General features: G+C 36.1%; 1 protein-coding gene across 3 annotated transcripts in view; it reads right to left on the reverse strand.

The window, feature by feature from the left end:
- Nucleotides 1–25,066, reverse strand: part of sema4d (sema domain, immunoglobulin domain (Ig), transmembrane domain (TM) and short cytoplasmic domain, (semaphorin) 4D) — a 138,973-nt gene that overhangs the window by 14,249 nt on the left and 99,658 nt on the right. For 2 of the 3 annotated variants that reach the window (XM_039759464.1, XM_039759465.1), the window contains exons 11-17: nucleotides 23,761–23,936; nucleotides 21,543–21,699; nucleotides 21,154–21,376; nucleotides 20,014–20,129; nucleotides 17,397–17,563; nucleotides 7,923–7,969; nucleotides 4,395–7,558 (exon numbers count right to left, since the gene is read on the reverse strand). In XM_039759464.1, the coding sequence (XP_039615398.1) occupies nucleotides 6,621–7,558; nucleotides 7,923–7,969; nucleotides 17,397–17,563; nucleotides 20,014–20,129; nucleotides 21,154–21,376; nucleotides 21,543–21,699; nucleotides 23,761–23,936 (1,824 nt within the window). In that variant the 3' untranslated portion in view covers nucleotides 4,395–6,620. Of the gene's footprint in view, nucleotides 1–3,793; nucleotides 3,890–4,394; nucleotides 7,559–7,922; nucleotides 7,970–17,396; nucleotides 17,564–20,013; nucleotides 20,130–21,153; nucleotides 21,377–21,542; nucleotides 21,700–23,760; nucleotides 23,937–25,066 lie in introns of those variants that run through there. The other variant, XM_039759466.1, reaches the window with a different exon arrangement.

Below are 25,066 nucleotides of genomic sequence, written 5' to 3' on the forward strand. Positions count from 1 at the left end.
TTTGGTCGCACCTACTGTTGAGGATGGACACCAAAGGCAATGCTCTTCTGCCAGCTGTTTGTACTTCAGTAACCCTGTTGGGAAAATATGGAGCACCATGTCGAGAAAACAAAAAGGAGGAGAAAAACCTCAAAGAGAAATAGATAGATAGATAGATAGATAGAGATAGAAGGCCTAAGCTACAGGGAAACACTGAAATCGAAGTCATTATGGCCTATCATGGTTTGAGGGAGAGGAGACAGAAATTGGCCTTGAACAGCCGCTATGGACAGCCCATGGTCAGCATGTGGTGGAGGATCCGGCCTGTCCCTTCATGAGTGTGGAAGCGAGGCCAGGAGTGAAAGTTAATCAAACATAAGCTGCAAAGCCAAACCAGAAGGTTATTTGAAAAACATGAAGTATTTAAACATCATCTATTGGTTTTACTGCGTTTTATTGATTTTATCGCAATTACGAGTATACATTGGTTGGGTCAAGGCATAGCAGTGTGGGTGACTGCCAAATTTCTGTAGGCATTAGGGAGTAAGAAGGGATGCCTTCAATTGGTAGCAGTGCAGTGAAAGGTCATCTCCTTTGGTCAGTGGCACTGGTGTTGATGCTCTAGCCTGAAGACAAGTGTCTGCTCATGCCAACCTAGCAAGTCTCTATGCTTGTGGTAGCTGTCCACATGCAGATAAAGCTGCACATGTGGGTATAGCAGAAAACTTTTCTGTAAAATATTTAGTCTATTACGTGCTTTAGTTACACTGCCTTTTGTCTCACTTCTCAAAGTAAGATGAGCTCATTCAAGTATGAGGTCACTCCAGGTAGCCCCTGCCGTTCAGATGAAGTATGGGGTCTGTCTCTATGTAAGCCAGGGCAGGATGATCGAATGTCCTATATATGGACTTATTTATATTTGATTAACATGTTATCAGCTGTACGTATTCTGTACGTATTCTCTTGTATATTCATACACTATTGCTAGTGATGGGGTGCACTGAAGGCGTCTTTTATTTCTTATATATTGCTGAAGTCTGAGGAACTTTTATTAAGGGAGTGTCGAAGAAGAACCAGGATGAAATTTTTATTTTTCCCTACCATGGGGCAATGGCATTTAGCGGCTAGAAGATGCCTGGGGCAAACTCCTTGAATGTATGCCCCTTAAGGTGAGATGCTGTCAAAGTGCATGGTAAAGAAGGCATATGAATATGATAAAACAAAGGTATATTAAATAAGAAATGAACAATTTATTCAAATTAAATATTTATTTAAAGTTTAAGTTTGCTTCCCCAAATTAGATCTCCTCTCTGAAAGCAATTGTACTACTTCATTTTTACATCATCTGTGAGGAATTCTTTTTCAATGCTGATTAAAGCCAGGTTGTTCAGACACTCTTGTGACACGGAATATCTCAGACGAGTTTTTATTAATTTCAATTTTGAAAATGATTTTTCACAACTTGCAATTGAAAATGTGATGGTAAGCAGTAATCTGTATGCAATGCAAATCGTGGGAAAGACATCCCTTCCAAACTCTACTAACCACTGGAGAGCATGCTTAGGATCAGGGGGAACTGTATTCCCCCGGCGCAAGGGTTTTGGCGTCCTTCTGAAAGAATTTACACTAGATTATAGAATTTTTTTAGTAAGAATTTGTTATTTGTAGCCATAATTAAAAACAGTCAAATATTTTAGTGGATAGTCGTCACCATTTATAACAATGCCTGACTGTAGTGTGCTTATAAAGCTTGCATGTGAAAGTTCAAGAACCTCGACCGAACTCCGGAACATGCAAGAATTATAGCATAACCCAGATTTACTCTGGCTACACAGACTACATATTTCTCCGACTTACCTTACTGAACTAGCTAGAAAAAGAACACAAGAAATGAAATAAGTGAGGTAAACTCAGTCTCAGAAAAACATTTCACTGGACAAATGACCCTTAACACGTTCACTGCACATACGGGACTGAGGGAGGGAGAGGGAGCATTCCTAATAAAATCATGTAGATACTAAGGAGGAACGTAAAAATCCAAAACCAATTTTTAATTATAAAACCAGCACAAACAGTACTTGGAGTCACTGGACTGAGTTTAAACACCACAATTTTATGCATTTTCGGATTAAAGCCTCAGTAAAATTTGTTACCAAAATTTCAAAATCCAGTAATGTCTATTCCAAGGATGGTGTAAAATACAAAGTTTCATAACCATTTGTTTCTGGTTGTTGTGGGATTTGGAGAGTTAAACATTTGAAGTGCTGGCTAGTATAGTAAACTTGGTTCACATATTGACTTTCTAACTCTGGTCTATTCACAAATAAATGACATGGCAACATTAATCTGAAATAAATAAATTAAAAGCCACACTTAAATGCACACAGTGGTGAATCTGTGAGTTGGTAAATAATTGTATGTCTTTTTGCAGCAAACCAAAATATAACCTGTTCCACATTTTAACAGCTTAATTGTAGATTTATGGAAAGCAAACGCTAAAAATTTTTAAACTGGAAAGAAACATTTTTATAAACCTTCCTTAAAACCACAAGGCCCTTGGATTTGTGGTCACTGCTATTATGTACTCACATTTATGCATGGATTCATACGCAACGAATAGAGGCGCCAAGCTGGTTGAAATTGTCGGTGTTCACCTAAAACACTGTGCAGTGCATAAGTTATTAACTGTTATTTTTTCAAAATATTACTTTGTTGATTTTTATAATCTGTTAAGTAATGGATTGCAAATCGTTTAAAGTATTAAGCTGACACAAATTGTAATTTTAACCAGGTTTTTATAACTAACAGTTGAGAAAGCTCTAATAAGCTAACACTGCAGAGAAATAAATGCAGCAGCATCTGTTTGTGCAAGTACTGTACAGCATTGACTTTTACTGTAAGCTGTAACAGGCGATGTCTATTAGTTTTCTTTTCTGTGCTTATAAAATGCCGATTTTCACTAAAAGTCAAAAGTATTAGGAAGAAGAAAAGTTACTAGACATCCCCCTACTATAATTCGCTTCACCACTTGTTTTCTTGTGATTATTTTTCTTTCTGAGAAACTGCAAATGATAAGGGGTGTATGATGTATGTGTTAACTTAGGAAAAAAAATAGACCTGCCAAATTCAATGGACACATACACCTTGGTCAGGTCAGCTGCAGTGTGTCTCAACAATAAATCTTGCTAAAGGGTGATCAATGATTAAAGTGTCTTTGATTTATTCTTCACATAGGTCATTTCATAAAGGCCTCCACAGTTTGGTGTGAGAAGTGTGATTCAAAACTGCTAATCTCAGAAATGGTCTCGAAATGATTTTGGGAAAGTAAAAACACACCAGTGTAAAAAGGTATGGTCGGGGAAAAAGAAATGTTTTCTTAAAATTTCCATCTTTCCCTTCTTATAATAATAATTATTATTTGCATTTATATGCCGCTTTTCTCACTACTCAAAGCGCTCAGCAATTGCAGGTTAAGGGCCTTGCTTAGCACAATATATACCATTAAAATAAACAGCCTTCTCTAATTCCAGCCAAGTACTGTTAGCAATGAAAATACTTTTTTGAGACATGTACACAAAATCATACATTATTTAGCACACCAAGTGGGCTCAATGTAATCATGACAGTTCAGCCCTAGAAAATGGGCCCAAATTCAGAAAATAATGAAAGCCAAAAACTTTAAGTTATATAGTGTCCTGTAGCACATCATACATGAACTATTCAGCAGAGCTCAGAAAGCTGTTGAGACAACATATACCCAGCAAAGAGAGCCTGTGAATCATAAAGTGAGAATAAACTTTGAAAGTTCACTTACCAGTCGCTTGACAGAAGAGGTGGAATGCTCTGTGACCATACACACTCTGCATTTGTTCACTCAATAAAGGTGGTAACAATCGGGCTACTGAACTTTCTGCATTAGACCAAAGCTCAGCAGTGAAATGTGTGGATGAAAGAAAGTGACCAGTCCCAGCAGAAGAGAAGGATGAAAAATCAGGAGAAAAGAAAGGGAAAGGAAAGTCTATGAGAAACAAAGATGTATACACCTAATTGTGCTCTGAAGACAACAAAAGTGCTGCCGTGCTAGAATGTACACAGAGAACAAAACAAGTCCCAGTTATAGGACTGATATGAATGATTGAATAAAGAAGGAAAGGATTAAATTCACAAAAAGAATATGGTTGGGGTCTGCAGGAAAGGAGACTAATTTGGTCTTAAAACATTTCAAGAAAGAGTGCCTGTTGTTTACAGATGTTGTATCATATCATAATGCAGCCAGCTTTAATTCAAAAGACAGAAATTGTACTTTCATAGGAAATTAATATTTTCTTAAAATATTTGCTCAGCACCTAAGAAGAAACATAAATTCAATATTCTCTTTAACATTCATTCCATTGTTAATCATCAGGAATTATATATTTATGCATTTTACTTTTATTTAAGATTTTCTGTACATACCTTATAGAAAAATAAGATCAATACAATCACATTACTAATACTATAAAAGTATGCTTTCTTAATGTTAGTAGTATACCTTGTAATTTACTCCCGGCTTTTATAATAATAAAATTATGTGGTATGACCCCGGCTTTATAGCTGTGTGTAGAGAAGTCTAACTCCAGTACTTTAAAAAGTTCTCCTGAAGTTGCCACTAATCCAGGGCAGATGTTCCTCCATGTTATTGTGTACAGAGACTATCAAAATAACCACAGAAATGATAACATCCATTCCAAAAATGCTCTTCCTTCCGACGCAGCCATTTGCCAAGGTTTGTTATACTGCTTGGGGAAAACTAGTTCCAGGTACTTTATTTGGCCATACTCAGTGTTCACAGGCTGCCAATGTCTTCAAGATGCTTTTGGCTCAGTATCAGCAATGTTGCCTGGAACATCCTCAAATCATCTTTTATGAATTTGTGGTTTCAGACCCAACATAATTAAAGTATAAAATGTCCAGTACAATGTGCATTTTCAAAGTGGCTGCAAACCTTAAGCACTATGCTTAAAGTTGTGGAGAAAAAACACAGTTCATCCCTGAGAATATTTAATAAAAAAAAAAAAAGATATTTCACACTCAACCCACATGAAACACAGCACTACATACATTAAGATGCACAACAACAAAGCTAACAGATTACAAATATTAACATCAGATATTGTGTACTCCAATTTGGATAACATTAACATACTTACCAATTTGATAAACTAATTTTCCAATCTGGAATTTAAACTGATACAATAACAATCAATATTGCGGACTCTAATGCAGGTTGTAGAAGCCACAGGTTATGAAATGCACTGTAATTTACAAATTTCTTGCTGTTAATTATGGTGCTTATACATAGTCTCCACATCATTTCCCAACCTGCATATACTCTGGTGTTATAACATAATACAAGTAAAAACAGACTCAAAAATGTAAAAATTAGTTGAAAATGTGATATAATGTATACAAATGGTCCACAATAGTGTGCACACCCTGTAAATATGAATACAATAAATTAGGTCTGATTTAACTACCTTCAAAATCTCATGGCAGGATAAGTGTAGTCCTCTTTTAGTTGCTGTTTACCGCAAAACAATCTTGTTTCTAGCAGTGTGTCTCTAAAGGTCAAAAGACCACCTGCCTGTAATGTGTAATGAAATGGATCCAGAGATTCATTATGTTAATCTATAGGTCTTCATTCAATCTGGATAACTCAACAAGACCACCAAATGCAGAGGCCACTCAAACTCCAATGGTAATGGAGCTGCCTGCAGGCACTCATGTCAAGTTTAGTCAATGGGAGAATCTCTTTAACATTTAGAAAACTCCACGTCATCATATTTGAAAAAGTTGTGGAAAGATATTTGTGTGGCCAATGAGACACTGTTGAAACATTCTGACACGAATACAAAATATTACATTTGATAAAAAGCTAATACAAAATGTCATTGCCACAATAAATTCTTTCTTTAAGCAGGGAACTGGGCCCCAGAGCAAATACAGTATATTGCAATCTTTAAGAAAACCGAATGTTCTTTTCAGATGATCACAATGACATTACACTCAAAGGAAAAGAGTGACTGAGTAAGATTTTGTTTGCCCTAAATCTAAATTTGTCAAATGACTTGAAGGATGAGGTTCATCAACATTCCTTAAGTGAGTTTACTCCACTCAAACATCATTGTCCAAGCACTGTCAAATATACGTGTTACCGTAGCAAGCGTAAGGGGCAAGGAATAATTTTGTGGGCATGCCAGAACAGAATTAAGGTTGCAGTTCAAGCAAAAGTTTCTTATAAAATGTAAAATCACTGGGGTGTGCACAGTTACTTAAAACATTTTTTTATGGTTTCCTGAAAATTTTGTTAAATATGACAGTTATTCAGACTCTCATTTTATATGTAATGACTTAAGAATCCCCATCAAAAATATGCAAGTTTTGAAAGGATGCGTAGACTTTCCACAGAGACTAAATAGCTGATTAAAACATGATTTAGTAGAAAAAAAAAACAAAAAAAAAAAACATGCTTTAGACAACTTCTCCATTGCCCCAAGATGAAATTTACAAATGTTATCTGAAGCAAAAGAGAATGCAACAAATATGAATGAAGGAAAAAAAGGTCAAATACAGCTTCAACAAGCAGGCAAGCAAAGCGTTCATCAGCAAGGAGCATCAGCATCAGCATATTCAATGGGCTGAGATTCACAAATTACATCAAATGGCTTCTCTACACTTAAGCCAGATTCTTCAGAGTCTTCAGTTGCAGGGATTTTGCCATTGACATACTCGGGCTCAGTTTCATAGCCTGTGTCACGCAAACCCTTCTGCTGGTGCCCATTTGGGCTTTGTGTTTCAGTAAGCTCAGCTTTCTCCACCATTGGCTCCATCAAACCTGCTTCACAGGCCATGTACTCAGGCTGTGGTTGTTTTTTAGTTCCCAAAATGATAGATCTCAATTTTAGGCAAGGGAGTGGAAGGTATTGCATGTGGCAATTATATACAAATAAAATCAGGAACAAAAAGAAGAAGAGCAAGAAAAGATACAGGAGGGCATTGTTATTATTGAACTTTATAGGCTGAGCTGAAGGATCTTTGACATCAAGGTTAGAAATCTCTGAGCTGGCAGTAGAAAGCATCGAATGTGGTTCTGCTGTGGCACTTGAAGATAGGGTTAGTGTAAATTCAGTTTGAACAGGTAATGTGGTGGAAGTAGTAAAGCTCTGAACTGCTGTAGTTAGTGTGAGCTCTGCTGTACTGGCATTACCTTCAGTTTTGATCTCAAGATTAGGAGTGGTAGATGTAGGAAGGACTGGTTCTCTCGGTAAACTTAAAATATATGCCGCCACCAACTGTTTAAAGTCACTGTTTTGAACTTGTTCCACTGAAAAACAACTATAGTTGCCCTGGTCATGCTCCGAGATATTAAAAATCAGTAGATCACTGTCTCCAACAATTTCATATTTGGGTGGATCAGGAGTCAGAGGTATGTCATTCTTCTTCCAAACTACATTGGCAAGGTTGGAATTCAGCTGACACAGTAGTCGGATGGCTGTGCCATGTTGTACAATAATAGTCTGGTACTTGACATCGTAGTTTACTGTAAAATGAAACAAATAAGAATCAATTGTATGGTAACTGCTACATCTGCAAGTAAGAACAGGCACAATTTATGCTGTGTAGACAACGCATACACATGTACAAGTTATAATTTATGAAATTGTTCAGCTTAAAATAAGCTGTAATTAAAAAATAATTTATTTACAAAGACTGGCACTTCCTATACTTTACTTACTGCTATATGGTGTCATCTTGAAATTATTTCTAAGGAAAACATCAGTGTACAGTGTGTACTCAGACAAGATCAACATTCTGTGCTTATTCAATTTGCAATAGGTTTTAATTTACAATCCACAAATATCCAGTTTATACCAAAGGAAACGTGATTTAAAAGTACCAAATACCTGATGGGCAGACACTGGCATCTCCATTTAACATCTGAAGCAGACCCCTATGAAAAAAAAAACAGTAATGTGTTCAATCACTTTTAAATGAGTTGGATAAACATTTACATATCATGGTGAGTCACGGCAAGTTCAGGTACAGTGCCATTTGTTTATTGCACAGGACCAGCTTAAACATCTTATTTCAGAAGCCATTTTAATCCTGGATGGTTTTCACCTGATATGAACAGATGGGGTGAAAAAGGCAGAAGTGGGTCTGGAAATGAATAAATGAGAAATGGTGAAAGAAATGAGCCCATTACAATTAAAACTAAAATGTATTATGCACATGCAAATACTGACTGAATTCTTCCAGGCTACTGCCTCGCCTCGGGAGATAAGTTATGTCACCCTGACCACAGTTTATTAAAAAAAAGATACATAAATGACTCACTTTGTTGCCAACAATCTAATAATGAGTCATTCTGACCCTAGAATGCTTGTGACTTCAACCCGGGGAATATCACAAGGATGATTAGCATGTTCTATTTCTGGTCACAACAAGCTGGTCCTGTGCTATTCAAATGTTAATGCCTTAAATCTGTGACACAACTGGGGAGGTGTCACCATATTACTGCCACTTACAAGCCTATTGACAGCAGCAGTACTCTTATTATCCCAGCCAGAAGTTCTTATGTCTGTTTTGATTTCTTTTTTTTTATATTTGTAATAGGGGGCTCTGCCCCCTGCTCGCTTTGCTCGAACCCCCCCAGGTTTGGTCCAGTGGAAATACAATTTATTTATTTTGTTTTCATGGGAATTGTTACATATGTATTATGTTCACTTTTTATTTTAAAACTTCCATAAAAATTTCTTTAAACACTTTTGTTCTTTTGAGTTCCAACATAGTGAATCTTTTAAATGAGGTCCGTGAAACATGTGCTTAATGACTTTGTACCATAATTCAGGACAGGTTTCTCTGTTTGGAATGTCAGCAAAGACAAACCGATCTACATCATCAGCAGTTAATAATGCAGTTTGCAAAGTAACCAATAAATGCATGTGTGGCAAACCCCATGTTTGAAATTCAATGGTATAAATGTATGCTGTGATTTGCCTGAACACCACTTCCAGTTCATTCAATAAAAATAAGAGTTTCTGATAAAACAATTTACTTACGAAAGTGGGGAACATCCAGAGCCGATGGTATTGTTCTCAAGAATCTGTGGATTTATGGCCATTGTGGATTGCACATCATTGTAATAAATAAATCTTGCCGACCGATAGTTCTGGATATTGCCATTGTATCATGATCTAACTGTTGCAAAACTCATGGACTACCTTTATATGATGACGGTAATATTACTGCGTTACATATTTTGAATTTGTCTGAACTATTGATATTTGAATTTTGAACATGATCAATGAGCCCTTGCATATGTTCCGTTATAAGTTTAGCTTGATTCAATTTAATAAAGAAGAGACGATTAGCTTCGACTTCTACATATGCATTAATAATGTATTGTTGCGATAGGTGTTGAGATGATACAAGTGAGTTAAATACATGGGAACGTATCGCTAATTTGGACCTGAAATACTGTGTAGGTGTTATACGTTTTTCTGAATGCATTTGTTTCATACTGTACAACCATCCTGTTTCGCTATGTGGGAAAAGCAAAGGAAAGAGTAAAAGGATCTGAATGTGGCAATATATTTGACAGAAATGACGAAGCGTGTTTTGCCTTTGGATATACGTGAATATCTACTCTGTCTCTGATATCTTAGTCTTCCAAAATTATTATTGCTGACAATTCGACACATGTTGGTTTATTATAAATGCGACTGTGATCTTTCAGATTCAGAAAGAAATCCAAGACAATTTCTTTATTCGTGTTCTCTAGATAAATGTTGTGTAAAGTGCAATACTTTTGGACGTATGGATTTGTATCCATTATTGGCTGTATAATTTTTAGTACGTCGGATTGTTTAACTCTTTTGATTCTATGTTGCAGCGCTTCTCCCTGATCATAAATATACAGCTGACCAAATTGTGGCTTTTTCGAAATTAAACTTGTCATAGCTTTAATTGTTTGTGGAACCACAGATTTTCATAGCGCAGGGGTTCTCAATCACGGTCCTGGAGGGCCGCAATGGCTGCAGGTTTTTGCTCCAACCCAGTTGCTTAATAAGAAGCACTTACTGCTTAAGTAACGCTTCTGCTTCATTTCAGTTGTCTTGCTCGTTACGATTTTGAACCCTTATTGCTTATTTTAGTCTAAAACAGCTATATTCTTGGTTTTTAATTGTTCCTAATTAGCAATAACATGCAAATGACAAAAGAAACCAGCATTTCTCCATTTAGTTTGTTACCATTGACACCTGTGTGTATTTATCATGCACTATTGGGTTTAATTAAATACTTGGAAGGAAAGTGAAGAGAAAAAAGTGAAGGACTGAGAATAACACCTCCATTTTAGCCTTCAAATCATTTGGATTATATACTTATAAAGGGGAGGAAAATCTAGGATATGAGAATGACCTGACATAGTAGAATTAAAGCACTAACAAGCCATGAAGTTAAATTATTGGGAAGAATTGCTTTCTAATTAAGCAACCAGGTTAGAACAAAAACCTACAGCCACTGTGGCCCTCTAGGACTGTGATTGAGGACTCCTGCCTTAACCCGAAGGAAGGGAGAGACTGAAGTACCACCAATGTTAAGTGAAAAAAACAACTAGATATCGATAAAGTAGAATTGGAGCCAATGAGGAGAAACTCTGTCTTCTGGCTACTGAGTTGGTGGAAATTAGAAGAAAACCAAGATTTTATTTCAAGTACACAGTCATCAAGGCAAGAAGGAGGAAGGACAGAATTGGGCTTTGTAGACATACAGAGCTGAGTATTGTCTGCATAGCAATGGAAATTAATTTCAGATATTTTAAAAATGCCAGCTGAAGGGAGTAGATACTGTATATTAAAAACAGTAAGGCAGGGGTCCGCAATCCCAGTCATTGGGAAGTAGCAGTACTTTTCCCTGATGGTAACACAAATTCGACGATCTACAAGTCTCCGACTTAAACGTTAAAGCCTTACAATATTTACATACTTCCGACATATCACCTATGTCCATATATTCGATCAGTGTTTGCTGTTCCGTTATTTCACTGAGTAATAATTTCCGTTTATTAGCGGAAATGTGATATGTACTGTCTTTTTTTGACACTTTCGAATTTTAGTACTGTCACATTTTTGAACTTGCTCTGTGTATATATGGCAGCAACGTTGTCTTTTGAATTTCACTGCTGTCATAATGTGTAGCCCATTCAGCATGTGTATGGCACCAACGTTTTTGAACATCTTTATGAAGTTCTACTGTGTCTTGTACTCTTTGTCTTTTATTTCTGAATCCGAATCAACCTGCAAGGTTTCCAAGTCCACTTTTTCTGGGCCGATTATTACTCCCTTAGTTTGCGATGCTGCTCTTTCTTCTTCACTTTTTAGATGACTGTGATCTTGATTGAAAATGGTTGTAAGTAGGGAAGGGCAACAATGGAGAGGTTACATGACCGTGATCTTATTTGACAAGTCACCGTCTCATAGGAACATGCTTCCAATGGATGTCAGTATGATGTGCCTTGACCGTGTCGCGGGAAGAGAAAGTGTCTCTGCCTCTCTGAAGTGTCTCTCTTCAAAATCACGTCTTGTTGCAGGATTTTCTTTTATAATAGAGAGAAATGTTAAAGAGAACTAGGATTTCTTGCAAGAGACTAGGGCTAATTTTGCTGCAGTTGTTTTCAAGGCAATTAACCCCGGCAGGATAAAAGTGATGGGAAGACAAGGTTAGTTCAGAAGGAATAATATATGAAGCAGAAGGGGAATTTTAAATGACTGAACAGAATATAAGCTGATAACTATGGCAGACCAAATACACAACATAAGTTGTGCAAGGGAAGGGAAAAGGTATAGCTGATGTTAAAATTTGAATTAAAAATGTTGATTTTTTGGTGGAGATAGAAATGTTATTGAAGTGGTTATATATATATATATATATATACACACACATATATATATACACACACACACACACACACACACACTAGACATTAAGCCCGTTACAATAACGGGCGCTAGAACAGTATTGCATAAACATTATTAGGAACAATCTATATTAAATGGCAAGGGACCTTCACCTCATTCTGTTTGTTGTCTTAATTTTTTTGTTAAAAATATTTTTGCAAGAAGCCTAAAGTAAAATATTAAAAATAAAATAGAAACGTATATGACAATACAGTAAGTATAATTAATATTGCCTTAGTGTAAAACTTAATAACAATCTGTAATACACAATATCTGAAGAAGATATTTAGGAAAATGTTTATATTTTTTTACCTCAGGAAATTTTTCAATAAAATTTCATTATAGACAACATTTTTTGTAAACACTCTTGTTCAGGACCATCTACAACGTTGACAACATCATCTGTAAAACTTCTAACTCTTGATAATGCAACATATAACTGACCGTGGCTGAATACTGGTTCTGGCAAGTAAATGGCAACTTTTTCTAAGGTTTGCCCTTGAGCTTTATTAATTGTTATGGCAAAGGCTAATGTAACTGGAAATTGTCGCCTTCTTATGGTAAAGGGTAAATTAGTAGAGGATTGATCCAAATCAATACGGGGAATATTCTGACGCTATTTTCTTTTTTACAATCGATCTATTTGCTCGTATTTTTCTTTGTCTTTCAGCCTTTCTTTTGTTGATGTTTACTTGCTGAGCTGACCGTTCTTCCAGGAGATGTTGCTTATATACGATTTGAGTGTCTGTGTCTTTTGTCCTACTTGACGTGTCCTTTTTTTGGGTGGCATGTTGTTAGTAGATAGTTAGTTAGTAAACATGCACGGGGCAGTATGTGTGACGTCTCCCCAGCAATGGATTTTATGTTCCCAGCCGCGACTACCCAATCAGCACTCTCCCCAGCAATGCTGTCCTTTATTTGTTTATCATGCGTGGCCGCGGCTACGCCATTCACTGTGTGCTCAGCTTCCAGTGTGTGTGCGTCCACGATGCCGGTCGTGTGTGTTGCACAGAGCCTTCACCAAAAGACACACACACACGGACACCTGGACGCACACAGGGGTTTTATTAAAGAGGATACATATATATACACATATATGTATATATATATATATATATATATACACATATATACACATATTATATACATATATACATATATATACACATATGTATATACATATATATATATATACACATATGTATATGTATATGTATATATATATATATATATATATATATATATATATATATATATATATATATATAGATAAATTGTGGAACGAGCCCCGGACAACGTTTGGTCACCCAACACAAACATGTTTATTATTGCTAATATTTACAAGGGTGCACAACCCAGTGCCTCCAGCACCAATCCCCCAAAGTCCAGGCTTCTCTCTCCAGTGCCTGCTTCCTTCAGGCCGCCTCCACTCTTCTCCAACAAGACTTCGTCCACTCCTCGCCCGACACCAGTCATCGAATGAGGGGAGGCGGCCCCTTTTATACAAGTCTGGATGGGCTCCAGGTGCTTCCCGACACTCCTCCGCGGACACTCCTCCGGGTGTCCCCAGTCTTCTTCCCTCCCAGCACTTCCTGGTGTGGCAGAAGTACTGAGGTCCAGGGCTCTCCAGGCACTGGGGCGCCCCCTGGCGGTGACCATGGGCCCTTACAGGGTTGAGCTTCTAAGAATTAAGAATTAAGGCCAGAAAGTTCTCTCTTGGAGTTTGCTAAAAGACACCTGAAGGACTCTGAGATGGTGAGAAATAAGATTCTCTGGTCTGATGAGACCAAGATAGAACTTTTTGGCCTTAATTCTAAGAGGTATGTGTGGAGACAACCAGGCACTGCTCATCACTTGTCCAATACAGTCCCCACAGTGAAGCATGGCGGTGGCAGCATCATGCTGTGGGGGTGTTTTTCAGCTGCAGGGACAGGATGACTGGTTGTGATCGAGGGAAAGATGAATGCGGCCAGGTACAGGGATATTCTGGACAAAAACCTTCTCCAGAGTGCTAAGGACCTCAGACTGGGCCGAAGGTTTACCTTCCAACAAGATAATGACCCTAAGCACACAGCTAAAATAACGAGGGAGTGGCTTCACAACAACTCTGACTGTTCTTGAATGGCCCAGCCAGAGCCCTGACTTAAACCCAATTGAGCATCTCTGGAGAGACCTAAAAATGGCTGTCCACCAACGTTTACCATCCAACCTGACAGAACTGGAGAGGATCTGCAAGGAGGAATGGCAGAGGATCCCCAAATCCAGGTTGTTGAAAACTTGTTGCATCTTTCCCAAGAAGACTCATGGCTGTATTAGCTCAAAAGGGTGCTTCTACTAAATACTGAGCAAAGGGTCTGAAAACTTAGGACCATGTGATATTTCAGTTTTTCTTTTTTAATAAATCTGCAACAATTTCAAAAATTCTTTTTTTTTGTCTGTCAATATGGGGTGCTGTGTGTACATTTATGAGGGAAAAAAATTAATTTAAATGATTTTAGCAAATGGCTGCAATATAACAAAGAGTGAAAAATTGAAGGGGGTCTGAATACTTTCTGTACCCACTGTATAAACAGAGCACCAATAACTGCCTCATGCTTCAGTCATTTTCCCAGTCATTCTTTTCTTGTGGATATATTTGCACAGAAAAGAAGTTCTTTCTATGTGGTTTCTCCAAGTATAGTTCACTTCCAATGGTGTAAAAACTTAACTTGACTGAACACAAGTGAGACACGTGCTCAAGAAGATATTTGTTTTAATCCCTGTTGAAAATGCACCTGGAAAGCGGACACTCTGCAAGATGGCAAAACATAATATGTGGAGAACTGTCTCAGTGGAGAGTGAGAAGGATAGCTGCTATTTGAGCCACAAAAAAATTGCATATTTTATGGAATAATTTTTAACACCTAACTAAAACATTTGCACTGGTCAGCACTGCTGTGGCACAAATCCAGGCTACTGAGTTCCAATCCTGTGCCAGGTGTCTTTTGTGGAACTTACACATGGGTACACTGTCCATACATTCTGAAAGATGTATTCTGCTTTGGACTGGCAACCTGTCTAGAGTGGTTTCCCTCCTAGTGCCCAGTGCCCTTGGGATAAAGTCCAGCCACATGTCACACTTAATTGGATTAAGATGGTTAGAGTATGTATGTATGTATAAATGTACTTTGATTATTTAAATATAAGGAATGAACCATTGCAAGGCACATACCTACAGGAAGTTCTGACAAAAAAGGAGCTGGTTTATATTATACCTCTCAGTTGTCATTTTTATTTTCATTTTTAAAATATGGGCTGTGCAGTCCCAGCTATGTGCCATCTACCCTTCAGAAATTAATATCTCTCTATTATATAAAAAATCCTGGGATGAGACGAGACGTCATTTTGTCAGGGAGACACTTTCAAGTCCCGTGAGACGAGACTTTGTGCCAAGAGATTTAACCATGCCCGGGGCCGAAAATAAATGACGAAGAGTAGATGACAAAGCAGAACATTGTAAAGATGTTCAAAAACGTTGGCGCGATACTCATGCAGAGCAGTTTAGAGATAATGAAAGTACTAAAATTCGAAAGTCTCAAAAAAATGATAGTAAAGATCGCATTAGCGCAAACAAACAGAAATTATTACTTGGTGAAATAACGGAAAAGTGGAAAGAGATTAAATATATTGTTGGATTTAAACTTTAAGTCGGAGACTTTTAGATCATCTAATTCGTGTTGCCATCAGGGAAAAGTAGTGTTTCAACCCAATGAAGAGGCGTACCCATTAGAATTAAAAGATTTGTTGTTTGGTGAAAGTGAAATCCACATTCGAGTGCGGCAGAGACGCGAAGTGACTGGCGTGTAGCACAGGATGGGGGGTTGGCGAGTGAAGCAAGCAGGGGCTGAAGCCCCCTAGTCTTCCTTAAGAAAGGGCTAAAGGAACGACAGGTGCCTGGGCTTAGAAAGCCACTCAAATGTACAAATCCCAACAGAGATTCCTACACATTACTTTACAGTAATATACACAAGAAGGTCAATGTCCATAGTTGGGTCAATTGATTAAAAGACATATGCATTTACTATAATGGAGCTATAACAAATATATAATAAATAAATCTGTGCAACATGAACACATATGGGAAAACATACATTTGGCTGATTGATATGTAACATTAAAAAATTATGTACTCTATTAAAACACAACTATTTTCATACAGTATGTTATGTTATAGAAGTACAGCATTAACAGTGTTCAAAAACGAAGTGCTACACAATACAGTTATGCATTTGTGAAAATAAAAAAATAAATAAATCTCATGTACTGAAAATTAACTTTTTTTAGGAAGAGTATACTTTGAAAATCAGCAGGCAGAAGCAAAAATACAATGTTAAAACTGCTGAGACAGGATTGAGGCCAAAGTACTTGAACTAGAAGTGAAGGCTAACTGACTCAAAATGGTGATACAAAGCTAAAATTTAAATTAATAAATAAAAACGATATTTACAAAAAATAGCACAGTGGTTCAAAGTATGGTGAACACATGTAGTGTACTGCTGATCCAATACAAATTTATAAATTTTTGAATGTCATAGACATTGGGCTTTTCTGGTAGAAATATTAACTCCACACCGTCAGGTCAGGTCAGGGAGCATGCACTGGTACAGCATGTTGCCACACCCACACCATGACGAATCAGCTCAGGATCCAGGTTGGCAACCCCCCCAGGCACACACGCAGTCCAGTCTCAAGAAATGACCATTTACAGTATCTTCTGCATACAGGTGTTACGTCCCCTTTATCTGGTCCAACTGCTCGGTCATGAACAATTAGGATCCTGTGAGCTGGATCACCCTAGAGGAATTATGCCACACGGCCATAGTGCCATAACTGACACTTTGGAACACCACTTGCAACCTCTCGTTCGACAATAAAATCAAACCAGCAGTACACCAAGTATTCTCTGTAGAAACAAGGTACCAAAGGAGTCTAGTTTTCATTTCAGATCACAAGATAGCAACCATGTCTCACAAGGATATAAAAACACCAAGCTCCAAGACTGTAAAGATTTGGACCTTCATTTTCTGGCAAATAAACTGGGAGCGCCACACACCCCTTTCCAGCAACCTCATGACCTCCCCCATGCTCTCCCAATCCATCTACTGACTTTATAGGAAGAGTCATAGACAAAGTCCCTCTGGTGACACCATTACAACATAAAAAAACAAAACAAAATGCAAGTTCAGCAATACATTGACATTATGTACTTAAAGCAAAATCAAATTACTAATAAATTTAATATTTTAGATACCTATACTTCAGTGCAGTGATTTTGACTTCCAGGAAATTTTACAGTAACTTTAGAGTTTCAAGGCATCACATTCAGTCCTTAAAACACAAATCCTGCAAAAAGCTATGTAGAGAACAGAACAAATGTACCTTTTACTTCTGCTGGTTACTTGATTGACACAGATGTTATCTTCTGAACTCCAAGCACAGTATGGATCCCTTGCTAAAATGCAATTTACACAAGATTTATACTTTTCACAGAAAGCTGTAGGTGACTGGATAACCCTTCCATCTGAGCCTGCATACAGGAACCTTCTCTGAAAATGTGAAAAGCACATTGTTAAAGAACATAAAACATATAAGGTGGTTTAACATAGTAACCGAGTTTATCAGTAAGTGAATAATACCCAATATATAACAGAATTTATGCCCAATATATTCAGTTCTTTCACTTTTTCACTAAGTTTATTTTCAACAAATGCAATAACAAATTAAAAGAAAATTACATGCAATACATATACCTGTGATTACTAATGAACCAGTAAAAGCACACAGTGTATGTTATAGATATTAATATATAAGCCAGATAAATTTAATTCTTTCTTTACAATCATGTAAAAATGCCAGTGAATTGTACAATGACTAGTGCAAGAACTTAGTCTTTATTTATAGCAACATCTACTATTGGAACGATAACATCTACTATTGGTATGATAACTATCGTAACACATGTGGAACAGATTAGGTAAAAACATTCCTTAGAGTATAACACAGAAACACTCCTCCATTCATTTTCTTAAACTGATTATTTTATTTTGGGATTTTGTGAAGCCACAGCTCATCTAGTAGCATCCAGCACAAGGCAAGAAACAACCCTGGACTTGACTCAAGTCAGCCACAGGACACATTCATGCCAGTACATATAAACTCTCACCTATTCTTGGCCAGTTTAAAGTTTCCAATAAACCTAACTTGCACATTTCTACAATGCTGAAGGAAACCAGACTTACTATTGGAAGCCTACGTAGAGAAGGACAGAATGCTCAAACTCCACAAACACAGCGGCAGGGCCAAAATGACTTAAAATATAATTAAATTATAAGCCAGTAGTAGTTTAAAAACCTTTAAACAACTATTTAAAATGCACTAATATTGCTTTCCATGCAATGCTTAGAAACATTAAATTAAAAAATTGAAAGGTGTTCTACAAGAGCATACATTCTCAAGATATAGCTAATTTGTATATATCAAATACGATGATAAACTCTTTCGTTCTCTAGCTATACTGAGCCCCTTAACTACCATTTAAACCTGGACTTTTATACCTTACACTACAACAGCATATAGGGTGGTCCAGGTCTAATTATGCAACTTTCATTACACTATAACTTATTAATTTTATTACATAGAAGATCACCCGAAAAATCCCGGACCATCGATAAGTGTGCGAACTGACGACATGAAGAATCTTCTTTGCACCAAACTGGAATCGTCCCCGCATAAATCAAAGTTATCCAGACAATCTGGATCTGCATAATTAGATCAGGACCACCATGTTTTTAGTTAAGTCAGAATTTTAACAAAACATTTAATGATTTGCCAAATGGTGTTCCTAAGCAGTGTTCCCTGCACTATTTAAACCAAACCAAGCTTATTACATTGTTTGGCTATCCAATATCTACTGTACATTTATATAACAAAGCTATCTGGAGAAGAACTGCCAATAAAAAGCTAATCACAGTTTATAGGGTAAAGGCCTTCCATTCTGCTACAAAGCTGACCTGAATATAGAACTGTTAGAAGAAAAGAGAAAAATACATAAAATATATAAAGGTTTTAAACCCACTTAATCCATTTTAGAACTGAAGGAAGCACAAGGTTAGAACCAGTTCTGGATGGCGTTCCAGTCCATCATAGGGTATATTCAGGCTCATTCTTAACTGACACTCACAAAGTACCAAGTACTAAAAAGCCTACCAAGCATTACTTAACAGATGATGGAGAAAAGCTCATGTAGCCACAGGAAGAAATTGCCAACTTGACTCATAAAACAGCCTGGGATAGGATTTAACCCCAGCCTGCTGGATAATTATTGAATGTTTTTCAGACATGCAAGTTAGAATTTGACTATATTTGAGTCAATAATTTGAAATGTACACTTGGATCAGTGAGTTGAAGTCTGTGACTAAATACCATACAAAAGAAACATTTTATACTTTAACTTGGTACTCTACTAAATAATAAAATGCTAAGGTCTGTGCGCGTGTGTCCCTTGTCCCTTAGAGCAATCTGATTGGTCAATGTGGCTTAGGTGACACAATCAAAAGAGGAAATGTGAGTGTGAGACACATGAGGAGGAGTAAAGCACAGGGGGCATGTTCAGAGCCACCTTCAAGCTTTGAAGTTTAAAGATGAGAAGTATAAAAGTGGACAAGAGGTGAGCAAGGTGCTTAGAACTGACAGACTTTATAGGACTGCCCTCAAAAAAGGGAGCACCGGTTAATAGAGGTTCAGACACACAGATACAGAGGAAGGGCACTGAAGGTTCATGTAGTACAAGAGATACAAATATTTTAAATTTATTCTATTACCTGTTTCCATGGCTAATTATTATATATAACTTAAGGTACATTGCTTTGGATGCTTTTATAATGAAGTAAGAAATGTTCTGTTTTAGATTTAAATAATAATGTAACGTTTACATAATAAACACACACAATACACAGGTAAACCTATCCATTATTAATTAATTAAAAATGTATCTTACCTGCCCAGAGGATAAAAGCAATGTCTTAATTGGTTCTGGATGGGGTAACAGTTGAATTTCTTCAATTATATGAACCTCATTAGCAATAATGACTGTTTTGTGTAAAATTCCTTTATCTGTGTAGAAAAAATATAAATGTAGTAACTTTCTATATACTCCAAAATTTTCTTTACAAAGTTGCATTGTTGGACTAGGTTTAATATCGTGTTGTATGCGATTATACATTTTAATTACATGGAAACATCTATTTATTTGATTTGGTGGTAGAAGAAGTGAGTCAGGCAAAAGTGGAAAAAAAAAAGATTCATGTCAGTCCATCCAATCACAGTACACAAACTATACTGCAAAACTGTGAATCTGAAGAGGTGCCTTCAACTTTATAGTCTAAAGGCTACCATCTTTTCCCCAAACTGAATAGCTGGCTCTATGGTACACACTGTACAATGACAAAGACATCAAGTTAGCTACAAAAGAAGTGCTTAAACAATGAACACAAAATATTTTATTTGAGTGGTATATAAAATCTCTCTAAACATTACAAGAACATTAATGTTCATTTAGATTAGATTATGTTGAAGAATAACACGTTTGGCAAGTATACACGTACCCCTCATGTACAGAAAATAAAAAGTAAAGAACACTATGTATCGCATCTATCTACTAATCAAAATGGTGGAAAAGTGTAAAATATATAAGCAAAGATCTTAAAGCGTTCAAAGAGTCAAAATAACACAATCATTTTATGAAAGACTTTTGATGTCAATGTGCTAACATCATATTTTTGGCTTTTGAAAGGAGGATTACTAGCACGACAGTTTTGTCATGGAACCCAATGTTTAAATATTAACTAAAAGATGGCAGAGAGCAATTGTGAATAAACTGAATGTAAAAAAGTTGAAACAAGAAAATAAAGTATGGCATTTACAAGTAATCAGTATACAATTAGAAACATTAATTATGTGAGACAAAATACCATAAATGATATTATTACAAGGACACAACATTTAACATTGTGCAAAACACAAATAATACTGCATTACTGTCGTATCATGAACTCAGTATCAAGATAATAATACATTGTGGGGTCCAGGGCAATGCTCATGGCTACTGTCTTAAAATCTGAGTAAGAACTATTCATACCTGTGCTTGTGAATATAATATCATAGGTATTGTTGTCTAGTGCTTGGATCTGATCAACAACAATTTGTGTGTAGTTTACATCTTTCATAACAAGCTGAGGCTGGTGTCCTGTTGGCAATATTGCGTCGTCCATCAGTGGATGATCCTTGACAAATTGTAAAGTTTTGTCTGGCAGATGTAAAGAACTTGTGACATTCTGCTGTCTTTCTTTGTTAGTTATACACTACAATGGAATGAAGAAAGGCATGAAACATTATTAAAAATACAATTAATAAGCATTAGAATCTGTATAAAAAGTGTCTTTCTCTATGTAATATGTCAAGTGACATTTTGGACTTTTAGTACTTATTATTTTAATCAAAATGACGACAGAAGTTGAAAACACTAACCCCCCCAGGACGAGGACTTGGAGGTACACCATTGTATCTAACCCATTTTGTCTGAGAGTGCTCAACGATGGCTTTTTCCATGTACTTCCCTTTAGCGAAAACCTCATCCACGGTAGATATCTTGTAAGCACAAACTGCAGAAAATCCAATATTACCCCTGGAAAACATAAACCACCAGGATTTATTGAAATTAAAATTTGCTTAGTTCTATTATTCTAGCAGGAAAACATTTACATTTCTTAGTTTTAAGTTTAACCTACTGTAGCAAACAGATTATGTACCTGGAGTATATCTAGTGAAGCCATCTTTAAGTCCCATTACTTGGTGAACACAAAAATGCTACATTTTAGTTATAAGTACTTATATGGAGTAAACATTACATTATTTTATTATTTATTAAGTAATAAACCATTTTTACATCAAGGCATTTTCCTTTAACTTTTTAAATGCTTAATAAATCAACTTCATGACAATATAAACTTTATCAATTAATTCATTTTTATTTTAGACATACATGCTTTATTCTAATTTATAAATGCTTATTATAGGCATGAAGGGAAAAATCCCTACGGGAAGCAAAAAAAAAATTGATAAAAGCACCATGTAACATTTTCTTTTTCTTTAACTTGTAATTCAAACACTTTCACCACTAGGGGGCATTTGTGATGTAAATTAAAATGAAGGCGGTGACTGAAGAAAAACAAAAGTGCATATGTCCACATTAGGGAATACAGTCCTTTTACATTTGCCTTAAATGGACTGAACATTGGCAGAAATAACTCAGTGGTGGTAATGTAGAACATACTGACTTTTTGGGCAAAAAAAAAAAAAAAACCAAAACTTTCACCAAATGCATATGTAGAGTTAAATGGATGCTAAACTGGGAAGATTGACCAGTAGACTGCTTGTTTATTAAATGTTCTTCTTGTAACTGGCTGGTAGTATTCATGATGCTCCTCTGATTTCATTTTGAATTATCTATTTTTCTAAAAAAACATTCACTTCTGGAAAAATCACTGCTACATAGATGTGGAGTCTAAACTTGAAAAATACATTCTTGAACAGTTAATCACTCACTAAATTGAAATAAAACTTCACAATTACTTGGTTGGCTTCCATGTAGCCCTTACTGTAGTTTTGCTAGTTTATTTTTGTATGCAAGGTGCTTCAGTATGAGGCTGAATTCACCCCAGCCTTGTATTTACCTACTAGATAAAGCGGTTTCGTCAAACAGAAGTAACTGATATACTGCTAATCTTTTTTTATTCTATTTGTATGAGATGTACTAATATATCTAAATGAAAATAAACTAGCAGCACTAAAAGCTATCCAGAAAAAAAGGAACCATTTACATGGGTATTAGCATAGTCTTAAAAGGACTATGTGATTTCAGAGGTTTACCCCAAAGTATTCAGTATCAGTTTCACGCTGATAAAAAAACAAAAACAATAAAAAACAAGTAATTCATGGCAAACTTACAGGATCTTAAAACACAGCACTGATCATATACTGAAATGCCTGTTCTGGACAATATTTATATTATTATTGCAAATAGCCAGAGCAGTGTAAGATGTTCCAATGGAAAGCCACCACAACATTATAATATCCTAACCATTACGCTGTGTGAAATAAATAATATAACAGTTGACTTATGATGGCTTGCCAGTGACACTGGCTGAAAATTGCCAATAAACTGTGTATTTATACAAAAAGCATGCTTTTCTCTTGAAATGTTGTGCCCATGTCATGTTTTCCCAACAGAAGAGATGCTGCAGGTTGTTTTGACTCCTTGTGTACTTTACAGCTAATGGGTACTTGATATAATCTACCTTGACAATTTAACACTTGGGGTACACAGCTTGGCTTATGAAAATAGTCTACGCTATTAAATTGGAGTCAACTTAATTTTTATTTTCCAAAGGCATTTACTTTGTCTTGTGAATAGATTATGTATTGTAATGTCAGAAATTACCTTTTGCTGCAGAAACAGAATTAAGGTTCTGGCCTGCGTTTTTTGTAATACTGTAATATGTATATTTTTAAAGTTCCTTAAAGTTTTTGAGTGTTCAACCCTTAAATACCTTATGTCAAGTGTGACTATGTCCTATTTAATAACAAGGGTCAAATACCTTTACATGTTCACTTTCAGCAGCTAAAATGTATATATTTTTTATTATTATTAAAGCAATTAAAGTGAACCACCTTGGATACCACTTACCATTGAGAAGTAAAAAGACCATAAATGACTGTATTCTCCCATTCTGAAGTTTTTAAAATAAAAACATCACGAATGATATTAAACACAAAGTTTAACTGTGGCATTGAGCACACAAGTTTGGCTTTCAAGAAAGATGTCCACTTCTTCTGCAAGGTCCTTTGTCCTCCCAAGTCTCCCTAAGTAAAAAAAACAAAAAAACAAAAATACGTGTGTGTGTGTATATATATATATATATATATATATATATATATATATATATATATATATATATATACACACATACACACACAGTATATATAAATAAATGAGAAAAATCACTAAAATTATATCATTATGCATATGAGAGAGGCATAAAAAAATACCAAAAAATGATATACTGTATGTAGTAGGAGAAAAAAAAAAAACACGAAAGCAAACTTTTGTTTTAAATAATCACAAGAAATACAAATTTGTCAGTGGTGTAACAATTTCTACAGGTGCCACAACTTTGATGATTACTTAAAACAGAATGCTCACCTACAAAAAAACTTATGCATATACAAATCTGTACATTCACACTTTCTACTGGTCATCATTTTAGAACATTCCCCTCTGTCTGTATAAAAATCAGTGTTTCAACAAGCTATGTTGCTACATCCTCTGAAATATTATTAAAATGGCACTGTAGGAAGTAGTATACTGCCATCATAATGGTGAGAAAAAATTCAATTAACAAAGGAATACAGACAGATCGATATAACCTTTAAAAGCAGAGACTTTTCCTTAACAGAAATTGCAAGCAAAAAAAAGCCATGGTGTCAGTGATGAGCATCTCATGTCACTTTTAACTATAACAAGAAGACTTTGTGCTGCAGGTTTTACAAGTAGAGTGGCAGTAAGTCAGCCAATGCTAAAATGGTCAAACGTTTTAGAACACCTGCATTTTTACAGGTTTTATTGAAATTTAGACAGTTTAACGGCTCGATGTACTTGCGTATTTTGACCACTATGCTTGAGGCTATTGTCTTCTGAGGCACCTCTCACACAAGCTGCTTAGAACTTGTCTTTTGATTCTGTTGGATCTGCCAGAAGTATTCTTGTCAGTGTTTCCTACCCTTTCCAAGTTGCTTTGATGGTGTAAGAAACTGTAATTATTGACACCTTGGCTTTCTTTGCAATTCCTGTAAAGGAATGACCTACACTTTTAAGGGTTATAATGGCCTGTCTGTCATCTCAACATTATGATTGCAGAATACAGTTCAATATTGTTCAGGTAATGCTTCAGAGGGCATTGAAAAATAGTTTGCTCCAAGACTACTTTTATAAA

The sequence above is a fragment of the Polypterus senegalus genome, chromosome 7, assembly GCF_016835505.1.
Source record: "Polypterus senegalus isolate Bchr_013 chromosome 7, ASM1683550v1, whole genome shotgun sequence".
Lineage (NCBI taxonomy): Eukaryota > Metazoa > Chordata > Cladistia > Polypteriformes > Polypteridae > Polypterus > Polypterus senegalus.